This window comes from Belonocnema kinseyi, chromosome 2 (assembly GCF_010883055.1).
Source record: "Belonocnema kinseyi isolate 2016_QV_RU_SX_M_011 chromosome 2, B_treatae_v1, whole genome shotgun sequence".
NCBI lineage: Eukaryota > Metazoa > Arthropoda > Insecta > Hymenoptera > Cynipidae > Belonocnema > Belonocnema kinseyi.
In genome coordinates this window covers 47308712-47320717 of record NC_046658.1, presented here as the reverse complement: position 1 = coordinate 47320717, position 12006 = coordinate 47308712, and the positions used below count along the sequence as shown (strand labels likewise).

Genomic DNA, 12006 nt, shown 5'->3' with positions numbered 1-12006 from the left:
GTAAATTAATTAATACAATCTGTAACTGATAAACATATGTTATAATAGTTACTTAATTTTAGCGTTTCAGAGACAAATTTAAGGCACTATAATTGACAATATACTATTTTTTTGTTTCTAAAGAAATATCAAAATTCTTTATCAAATGGATAAATTGGCTTTATCCTCTGCTTGATTTTATACAGAATTTTGAATTTTGATAGCATTCAACATTTTAAAGAGAAAAATGTTTAGCTCTATCATAATTAAAATAAATCAAACTTATCAGTCATTAAAAAATAGGTGAACATAAAACTTTTTCCGATAATTTAATAAAATTATAAGTCATAATTTATGATTTATAGCATAGAAATAGCTGTGTAACGATATAATATTTACAATTTTAATTTTAAACATAAATAATTAGTTTTCATTATATAACTACTCACTAATAATTGTGAATCATTAGAATAATTATATAATAAACACTTAATATTCGAGTGGTAAATAAATATGCAGTATATCATTTACATTTATGGTAACTCGTGTAATTGTAACTGCGGTGGTAACTCATTTTAAAAATTCTCTAACTTAAGCAATTACCGACGCGGAACGTCTGAAAAATGCCGAAAACTGCGAATTAACTCCGAGGAGTTGACCGACAAACTAAGAGGGCGCTTTTAGCAGTCAGATTTTGACGGAGTCTCTTATTCCATTACATGAGCAATCTCCCAACTCATCTCTGGTTTTATTTTGAAGTGTCGGTATTTTATCAATCACAGAGAGAACAGCATGGACATAGGAAATAAGGGACTAGGCATGTCATTGTGGGGGTGATGCAATGAGGGGAGAGGTCCGCCACCTTTTGATGTCCCGCGACAAACTTGTCGGCGCCCACATGTTTATATAGTTTCATGCACAGTTTGTCGGCAAAAATGCTCGTGCGCATAATCAAATGGCACATCGTAAGATGGCGGCTCTCCCCACTCATGGAATTCTGCCCCCTCCCGTGGATTCAACCCCGCTCGCCCAAGCAAGGATGGCATGCCTAGTCCCGTCACCCGTGTTTCCTATGTCCATGGAGAACAGATATAACATTACCGACCGGGAAGGAGCAAAAACTTAGCTAATGTAGAACCCAACTCATCTCCGGTAGAACATACCTACCACTTGTGGGTACAAACACACCGCAACTAAAACTGTATCATGCAGTGATATTTCCAAAGGCGAAAACTCTTTAAGCAATTATTGATTGTTTGGTATTCTGTATGATTACAACATGAATTATTTACAAGATCGAGCACCTTAAATATTTAAATATTACCATGAAATTGCTTCCAGTATGAATACGTGAAAAAAGTATGCAATCTTTTTTATTTGCAAACTCTAGACTTTTAATCAATATAAAAAATTATTTAATAAACCTATTTAATTAATTATGGAATTATGTATCAGCTATTGATTTTAAATACAATGTTGTCATCATTAGTACCAAATAAATAATTAATAAAATAGAAAAATGCCGAACGCCCTATTGAATGACATCTATGATATAAAAATTCACTTAGTAAAAATAGATGTACGTTAGTTATTAGTCTAATATCCATGAAAGTTGCATTTGAGTCTTCCTTTAGTACAAAATTATTAAATTTATTTAAGTAAATAATGTTTTGTGTTGCCTCCTCCAGAAGTACACGTTTTCACTGGACGACGATGATCCAAAACAAATGAAGCTCTTAGATTTTAAAAATCCTGAAGTTAACAGATATTGTTCCAGTCATCAGTACAAATTTCAAGGAAATCAGTTTGACGTCAATCAGAATCGTAAAAATCTATCAAGTAACCTTAATTGAGATGAAAAATTAATAATCGTTTTTTAGTCAATAAATGTGGACATGAACCACATAAATCTTACTTTCATATCAAATTCAATTAAAAACCTTTTTCCGTCCAATTTTCTACCAGAAGTAACGATGCATACGGTTCATTACGTCGCCAGTTTCATGAACAGAATAATGTAATTACCATTCTACTAATTAGATTTAAGCATGTTTAATGCATTTTTAATTTTGTTTAATCTAGAAAAATTTTAAATATGCATAATTTAAAGTTCATTAATTGTAAATTACTAAAATAGTCGATACCCAAAGGATATTATCATGAAACGTTTACAAAGGCAAAAACGAAGGAAAACGGTGTGTACCCAAAAAAAGAAAGAGGATGGATCCAAGTGCACTTGCAGTAAATGCATGTGAGGAAGTATATTTTTTACTGCAAATGATATATATTATCTCATTTTAGAGTGCATAAATTACAGAAATGAATCTATTTTCAATTTTCTTTGTAATTCAGTGGCTACAGAACTTCTCAACAGAAACGTGTTATCGAACCGGACTTCTTTGCTAACCTAGCTTACCAACATCGCATATCTAAACAAGAAGAAATGTAAGAGAAATTAAGTTCAGAATTCATCCTTGAGAGAAGAAATTAAAAATTTATTTATTCACACTTAATTTTTAGATCGCCGGGAAAGGATATAATAACGAAGTAAGTACATTTGCAGCCGCTACATATACGCTTCTTGCTAGAAAAATACTTCGAGCCTTACGTTTAATTAAATATTGTTCAGTTTTAAATGTTTAAACTTTCTTATCGATACAAATAATTTACACTAATTATCTTTAAATCAAATATTTTTACTCGAAAAAGACTCTACATTAAAACAAATACCTATAATCTTTCAGCTCTAGCTGCCAAGATGTTACTGATCCTGATAACTGCAAAACAACCTCGGATCATAGAGACGTGTACTTGACTATTCACTTTTTCTACCTTATCTCTACGTGGATTGCTTATCTCTTTTCTAAGTTCATTTTTGTCCCTAATTGTAATGCGGAATCTACTTTCAAGTGCTTCCAAGTTCCAATACATTTCTAATGTCAATTTTACATTATTTTACATTAAAGTCAATAATCTGAGAAAATAATTCAGTTAATTTAAAGAAAAAAATATTGCTTTTATGTTGTATTTTACGACCGCATCCATTTAATATCAGGCGGGTTCTACATTTTAAGTTGCAGAATCTATCAGCGACGGTATACGTTGTTCTTTGGAGGAGAGTAGGCCACACGTATTACATAAATTTCAGGAAAAAATTACTTTTCCACAAAGTCACGAGTATTTAAACTTTTACCTCTATTTAACAAATAAATATTTTCGTAACTTTTATAGTTTTTAAAGTTATTCTGACGTTCTTTCATTTTTGGATTCTATTGCTGTTTAGTGTACTTTTTAAAAATCCATCAGAAAATTATATTTTTGCAAATTTTTTTCGGAATTTGATATTTTATTATGAAACAATCTATGAATTTTATGTGAGCTAATCCTTTTGCTGTTTTGTTCGTTAAATTTTAATTTTCATGAACAAAAAATTCTCTCAGCCTTAAAAATGGCTTAAGTGGCATGAAAGTCGTAGATTGCCCTCCTAATTTAAGCTGAAACCTTGAAAAATATATTGCAAAAAAAATTAGAAAACTAAGTTTTCTTGAAAATTATCTATTCACGTTTTTAAAAATTGGAGAGGAGAATAAAGATTTTGAGGGAAACCCTACTTTTTTAATTTCTCCTTGTATTAAGGCGGTACTCTATCACTTTCATGCAAGATAGACTCTTTTAAAGAATGGCGGTATTTTTTCCTGAAAATTGGATTTTAATCATAGTGCCGTAAATGAATCCAGGTAACGCAAAAGAGCAAGACGAATTTTTTGGTTAACGTTTTTAGATGTGCCAACCCTTGGCTTAATTTTTTTTGTATCGTTAGTTGTTTCTGGAAAAAATTTGAAATTCACATGATCACTTTTTCATAATAATTTAAATTTAGCAAAAAAATTGGAAAAAAAGTGTATGGATTTTTTGTGTGGTGAAACTCGACTTTGTATATTTTTAAATAATTTGTCGTCATTTTCCTAATTATGAATTTTTTTCATCTTCCGGTGGAGTTTGAAAGAGGTAGATAAAATTCATCATAATCTAAAAAGAAAATTAAAAGATCTAAATTCGCTCAAAAACGGTAAGGTATCAAGGAAAAAACGTTTTTCTTTTTAAATAGGCTCAAAACTCAAAGGCTCGTAGCTTCGTGGAAAACATTTTTTTGGTCTAAACTCAGTACAATACGTGATGGATAATTTTTTCTTAATAACAACATATTTTCTTGCTGAGATAGTGCGAATTAAATTGTAGAACCTTCCTGATTTGAAATGTATTCGTTCTTATCGTTTTTTGAAAGCCTGGGTAATGTATGTTCGAAATTTCTTTAGCAACATAGTAATTGTACTAGAATTTTGTTCAAATCTTAAATAAGATTCCATTTCTTCATTATCAGGTAGATCAATTAAGTAATAATTAAATAAAAACAAATTTAAATCAAATAAAAATAAACAATTTACTTTAAGTAAGTAAAATTTTTGAAAGGACAATTAGATCAATGAAATTAATTTGAAAAAAATCAAAGGCAAATCTCATCTTGTACGGGCTGGAGCTATTGGACCAATGGAAAACAACGATACATGCCACCACTGTACCATCCTTGCAGAATACCATCAAAATCCGAATGCTCATCTTCCATGTCTGGTTACCGGTCTGCTACTCCAACTGCCGATTCTTTAAACGAATCGCTCAAAATTCGCAAGAATGCTTCAGAAACTTCTATTGTTACACATAACAGGTTTACCAAATTTCTTTTGATCAAAGATAAAGTTTCATAAAACTAAAAATATCAGTTTAAATAAAATATTAATACAAATATTTGTATTTCATGGTACATGTTTTCTGACATAATAGAAAAAAGGCAAAAACAATATGTTTCATAATCGGAGAAATTTTATATCTTATCCATAGACTTAATTCAATTAATATATTCTGAAATGTTTTTGTACAATATAGACAATCAAACCGTTACATTTGCGTTTTAAAATGCCAACTTTCAATGGAAAAACTAACATAACATAGCAAACAAATTACTTAAAATTATAAATCTTCTTTTAAATCAATTTTTTTTAATCACCTTTTCTTACGATAAAGCTCAGCATGGCCTAATAATAAGTCATTTCCGCGAAAAACGTTGACATAACATAACAAAATATTTCCCCCAATTGAAAATCTTCTGTGGCATGTTATAATATTTGGTCAATACAATCGATGTCTGGTGACAATTTTAACATAACATTAAATGGTTCCAAAATTGTTAAAATGTTTTCAAGTCATGAATCTTCTTTCAATATATTTCTTTTGTTAGAAGTACCAAATTCTGAATAAAAACAATAACATAGTCCAAAATTTTGCAAACTTATATTTTTTTAAATTTAAACAAAAATCATTGAATTTAAATCTAATAATTTTTCGCTTAAGAACACGATTTTCAGCTGAAAGAAGTACGCCAAAATAACGTAAAATTGTTGAAAAATTGTAAACATGCTATGAACATTTCATGATAAACCCTATTTGTTTTTAGCCTTTTATAGTAACAAATGGAAATTAAGTGCATTTCTAATTAAACAAAAAGCAAGAAAATTCGCATAAAGATTACTGGGACTAAAGTCACAATTACTAAGACATTTACCTCAATTTAACCTAAAACTGTTTGAAAATTCGCAAATCTTCTTCAACCTCTAATGATTTTAGTTTTACAATACCAATTTTTATGTGCAAAATGCTGACATTATTCTAAAATTATTCAAGTTTGTTAATCTTCTTTAAAATATTTTTCGTTAAATTGAAATATAATTTTTTGACGAAATACATTTACATGCCCCAAAATTTATAGGAATTCTAAATCTCATTGCAATTATTATAAGGATTTTTGTTATAATATATGAACTTTTGGTGTAAATCCCTAAAATAATCCAAGATTGTTAGAGTATGTGAATCTTCTTTGCAATCTAACTTTTTTAATTTAACAAACTTATTTCTCATGAAAATTAGTAACGTAATCTATAATTGGTTAAAAATTATTAATATTGTTTCAATTATAATAATTTCTGAATAAAAATAATGATCTTCAGTGTAACGCTAACACAACCTAAAATTGTTTGAAAATTTTGACTTCATGATGATTTTTCTTTGAAAATACTCATTTCTATAAAAAAATGACACAATCCATTTTTTTGAAATTTTAACATTGTTTATTAAAATTAAAATAAACTAATTTATTTCCTAGGCAGATTGTTACAACACTCTTTTAGATAGGATAAGACACATGCCACAATAAATAAATATTCATATTTAATATCTTGCAACACTCTTAGGTCTGTCGTGGAAATAGCAATTTATAAAAGAAAGAAGCAAAATCGATCTAAGTCGGATTCAAGATTCATTCTGCGAAGGAATAAAAAGTGAGGATATAATCAAATTAAAGCTCTTTCTGTTTTAAATTCATGCACGTAAATCAATAATCGAATATCAATATTTTTGTTGTTTATTTGTAGAAATAATGTTTTCTATTAAATTTGAACAGTAGTTTGTTATTTCAATGAATCACTTATTCAGAGAGGGAGGTTTGTGATGGCCTAAATTTTCAAATCTACTATTTTGAGATACTTCGATATATTTCAACCCCGGGAACCTAGAAATACTTTTTTTTTAAATGGCCGTATATGTGTATGTAACTTTTGTCTATTCACTATATCTCGAAAAGTGAAAGAGATATGTATATATTCATAATATTTGGACGAATTACTCCGATTGATATCTAGATTGACATAATTTTGAGCCTGATCGGCCATTTAGAAGTGTTTTTATTACATTCTCATCAGAGAAGGTATTAGATTTGTGTAAAATTTAACCCCCCCCCCCCCCCCCCCCCCCCCCCCAGTTTTTGTCAAATGTCCACGGTTTGAGACCCCCTGAATCCGAAAAACAAGTTTTTACGAATGTGTCTGCCTGTATGTGAACACGATTACTTTTGAAAAAATTAATCTATTAGATTGCCTTTTGGTACACTCGTTTAGTGTCCTAAACTAAAGGTCTAGTTCGTTAGCCAGCCATTTTGGATAAAAATTCAAAAAGTAGACACATTTGTAATATTTTTGGGACCACTTTTTTAAAAATTCAAAAATTCTCAATAAGGTTATTGATAGAATTCAAAAAATTTAACAATTTCTCTTAATGATTTTTTTTGAAAAATCAAAAATTACTAGAGTTATAGCATTTTCAAAATCCAGGAAAACAAACTAAAATGAACAATTTAAGCCACACAACGCATGATACGAAGAACAGTCTGGAGAAGAAAAACGTTGCTTTTTGAAAGCCCTGCAAGATTATGATAACAACTTTTTCAATTTGGTCAAAAAGTTGAAAATTCAAAATTTGATCGTACAACAAATTTTGAAACCACATTTTTTCAAGATGTAAAAATTCTATGCACGATTGTTCGTAGTACTTTAAAAATTAAACAATTTACACAATAAACATTTGCGAACATGGGGAAAGAATAATTCTACTAGGAGACATGAACGGTTGGGTGGGCATCCAAAATCAAGATACAGAAAGAGTATTAGGTAATTTTGGGGATCTAAGAACAAACTATAACGGAGATAAATTAGTTGGTTTATGCTTAGAAAGGAGTCTGTTTTGTACAAATACTTGGTTTAGGCATAAAATGATCCACATGTACACCTGGTCTAAAGGAAATAGCCGCAGTATAATTGACTTTGTTGTTGCGGATGAAAGACTAAGAGAGTTAGTCAAAGATACAAGAGTCATGAGGTGTCCTGAATGCAATACTGATGATTACCTTCTGATCTCAAAAATTAACTTAGGTCGGGAATAGAGAAAAAAGAGAACCAAGAAAGCAATACAAACGCGAATCAAAATTGAGAACCTACAGAAACCGGATGTGCGAATAGATATCCAAAATAAGATAATCGAAAGCATAGATAGGGCAACATGGGAGGACCGTGTAAAAAACAAAGATATAGAGGGAAACATTAAGGGTACGTGCGTTAGCGTTCGCAGATGATAAGGTTGGTATGGCAAAGTCTATCGAAGACTTACAAAGAATGTTGAATAAACTAGATGCAAGCATGAAGAGCATGGGCCTCAAAATTAACGCAAATAAAATAAAAACTATGGTGTTCGAATGAAAGAATGAGAAAACACTATGCAATATTTTATTAAATGATGAGGGAACTGAACAAGTTGAGAAGTTCGTATACCTTGGTAGCTTATTTACTAAGGACGGGAAGGTAGATGAGGAATGAGATAGACGCATAAACGAAGGTAAAAAGATTATTGGTAGAGCAGGTCCCCTTATCAGAAGTAAAAATATATCAAATAAAGCTAAAATGGCAATACATAATTCTATATTTGTACCGACTGTACTATACGGTAGCGAGACATGGACTTATCAAGAAAAAGATGAGAGTAAAATTAACGCAATTGACATGAGATTCATTCGCACAATATGCGGGAAGACCCTGATGGACAAAGTAAGTAACGAGATAATTCTAAAAGAATGTGGTGCAGAAGAGATGCTAGTAGACACATGGAAAAGAAGTCGGTTCAGATGGTTCGGACATGCTGAGAGAATGCCAAATGAACGACTAACGAAACAAGTGTATCAAGCTAAAGTAAATGGCAGCGTGCCCAGAAGTAGACCGCGGAAAGAATGGTTAGAATATGTGAATGAGACCCTAGTTAGAAGAGACATAAGAAGTCACAGAAACACGAGAGCCTGCATGAAAAAATGCATGGACATACTACTCCTTTCCCCTACCGAGTGAGTCACGCCTACCCCGAAAAGGAAATGGCTTAATGGTGTGAAAAAAAAAACTAAAATGAACATTTTAAGCCAAACAACGCACGATATGAAAAAAAGTCAGAAGAAGAAAAAATGTGCTTTTTGAAAGCCCTACAAGATTAGGATAACAACTTTTTTAATTTGGTCAAAAAGTTGAAGATTCCAAATTTGATCGTACCACAAATGTTTAAATTCTATGTACGGTTGTTCATGGTACTCAAAAACTCTAACAATTTATCCCCATGACTTTTTTCTATAAAAAGAAAATGATCAAAGTTAGAGCATTTTCAAAATCCAAAAATACAAACTAAAATGAACATTTTAAGCCAAAAAACGCATGATATGAAAAAACTCAAGAGAAGATAAACTTTGCTTTTTGTAAGCCCTACAGGACTATGCTAACAACTCTTTTAATTTGGTCGAGAAGTTGAACACTCCAAATTTGATCGTACCAAAAATAATGAAAAATCCAAAAATTCCATTTTTTGGTCAAACTATGCAACATACGAAAAAAATGAAAAATCTAAACTTGAGCGCCCTGGAAAGAACTACCAATTAAGAATGAATCACTTTTCGATATAAGCTACGAGAAAAAATAAGAAAAAACTTGTTCATCCAAAAAAGATCTATAATTTTTTACAGGACAGTTAGTTCTTGCTTTAGTCGTAAAAACTAACATTCTAAATAAAAATATTAAATTTGTTTGGAAAAACGACAAAAGGTATGAACTTAAATTACCAAACCCTATATAGGTTCCTGTATTAGACCCTATGCAGATTCGCAGTAGTTTTTATTTAATCGTAAAAAATAACATTAAAAATAAAAAAAAATGAAAACAAGGAAATAAGAATTAGTATGATTCAATTTTTATGCATATTATGAATTGTAATGATATACATTTATTGAAATGATACATGTTTCAGAGCAGCTTAGATTACAATTTAAAGCAAAATAAGAAACAAATGCAAAACTGATCATACTTAAGAAAAGCTTTTTTGATATTCAAAGTACAACAATACTATATGCAGTGTCTTTCTTCGCATCTTCGAGATGCATCGATAAATCTATTTTTAAACCTTTTATGGCCCGCCAATATTGATTTGTGAAGTTTAAACAAAACTTGTGTATTTTGTTTATACGAGAAAAAATTTTTCTCATACAAGGAATACTATACATTACTATATTTGACTTTTCTTCGCGTCTTCGACACACGTCGAATGATCTATTGATGTACCTTAAATGACCTCCTATGATCTAGAAATATAAATTTATAAATTTGATAAATATGTTGTTCATCTTTATGATATGTGGTAATATTTTTTCATATATAGGAAATATAACAGTAACCTACATAATATATTTGTTGGCGTCTTCGAGACGCTTCGACTGCGCAATAGAATAACCTTTCATGACCTATCATAACTTACCAATATCAGCTTTTTTTAAAACAAATACATCTACCTTGTTTATAAGAGGATTTTTTTATGTTAGAATACTGTATTTGTGACTGCCCGAAGAATATTTTTTCCTTATGAAAGATAAAATTAGAAAATACCGATACATGTGAAAAACTCGTAGCCGGTGTAATTTTTATCGCCTTCGAGACGCGTGGATTGATTTATTGGCGAATTTACGTTGACCATTCTTGATTATTCAATAGCGACTTCAAGAGCTCAAAAATTTACATTTTTCCTATAAAATCTGTTGTTTCAATTTGAAATATAACACTGTCGTGAGTTGAGAAGTTCTTCATTACAATATAATACGTTGATATACATTTTTAGGGGCTCTTTAATTTTATGAACATAAGATTTTTGATAAGAAAGAAGCACAAGCTTGAGAAATATTAAAAGTATTAATTTTTTATCTTTTGATTGAGAAAAAATTTCCTCAATAAGAAAGAAAATTTATTTGATACCTATGAGAAAACAAAATGCTTATAAAATTAACACAAGTAAATACACTCATATAATACATCTATAGTATTTCGCAGCGGTATTTTTTCGTAATTTTTTTTTCTGCTTGAAATTCACTAAACTGTGCATAGAATTATTTGCTTCATATTTATTAATTATAAACTCATTTCCTTCAGGAATAGCACTAAACGTTTGACGAGAAGTGCCTCAACTAAAACAGCGAGTTTCAAAAAGAAGAAAAGGAGCAAAAGATTGTTCAATGTAGGGCGAAACCGAAGTAAAGACACGTCATCACGAAAAATAAGCAAAGTTACAAGCCACACAAGTCTCAATAATTTTAGCACTAGGGTTTGCTGCTCTAGAAGTATAATCAATTTGAAATAACTTTTAAAGTGTTAATTTCATCTGGTGGACGTCAGCTCAGTTGTAAATGAAGTGACTATTATTATAATTAATGTTTGATATTTTTCATTAAATGTAATATTCTCTTATAATTTTTACGAAATTTATTTTAGAGAGGAAGAGGATAAATTTCATGTTCTATGAAATAGTTCCTATTCAGGTCTGCTAAATTTATTTAGGATATAAATTTGTATTGTGAATAAAAGTTCAATTTTCAATTGTAAATCCTTAGACACTTTTATTGGTTTAACAAATAATTTATTATTTTTTCACTGAAATATTTGCCAACCTAAACATACACCACTATAATATACTTAACATAACATTGGATATATTGGAGCTAGAGTTAAAGTTTTTCATCTCATCTCATTTAATTTTGTTTCAAAGATGAGCTTGTTCTTAGGGCTCTCCTAAGCCACCCTTATAAAAATTATTCAGATGTGAACCCTTACCACCCTCTATTTCTGAAGATCTTTCTGGATATAGGGGTGAATTATTAAAACAATTCGATTGTTTATTAAAGTCGAAACCAATCCTTTCTTTATATACTATAAATCTTACATTTTTTTATTTCACTTGGTTGTCTCTTACCCTTCTTGTTTGTATTAGGATTTCTTCTACTTTGTTATTTAATATAATTAATTTATCCCTTTCTTCAGAGCCGTTAATATATATCTAAGTAATTACTTTCTAATTATATTATTTTTATTTGAAGTCAATCCTCATTTCATAATTTCTAATCTTACCAAATAAATCTACGATAAAAAAATTCTGCCAAGTAAAAAGTTATTGGGGCAATCAACATACCTTTTGAAATAAAAATATGCCAAGTATTTAAAGAAAATATAACTTTTAACATTAATTGAATTAAATAAATTAGAAAAACTTTAAGCATGTATTGAAAGGGAAAAATAT

General features: G+C 29.9%; 1 protein-coding gene across 2 annotated transcripts; it reads left to right on the top strand.

The window, feature by feature from the left end:
• Window positions 1–1775: 1775 nt before the first annotated feature.
• On the top strand, window positions 1776–11246 carry LOC117167484. 2 transcript variants are annotated; one of them, XM_033352461.1, is made up of 9 exons: window positions 1776–1818; window positions 1945–1996; window positions 2117–2230; window positions 2332–2424; window positions 2500–2526; window positions 2724–2786; window positions 4490–4702; window positions 6282–6368; window positions 10866–11246. In XM_033352461.1, exons 2-9 carry the CDS (start codon window positions 1953–1955, stop codon window positions 11071–11073), a joined length of 849 nt encoding a protein of 282 aa, XP_033208352.1. In that variant the 5' UTR covers window positions 1776–1818; window positions 1945–1952; the 3' UTR covers window positions 11074–11246. The 2 variants fall into 2 exon arrangements, with proteins under 2 accessions (XP_033208352.1, XP_033208351.1); XM_033352460.1 differs by having other exon boundaries at window positions 1777–1996.
• Window positions 11247–12006: the final 760 nt, after the last annotated feature.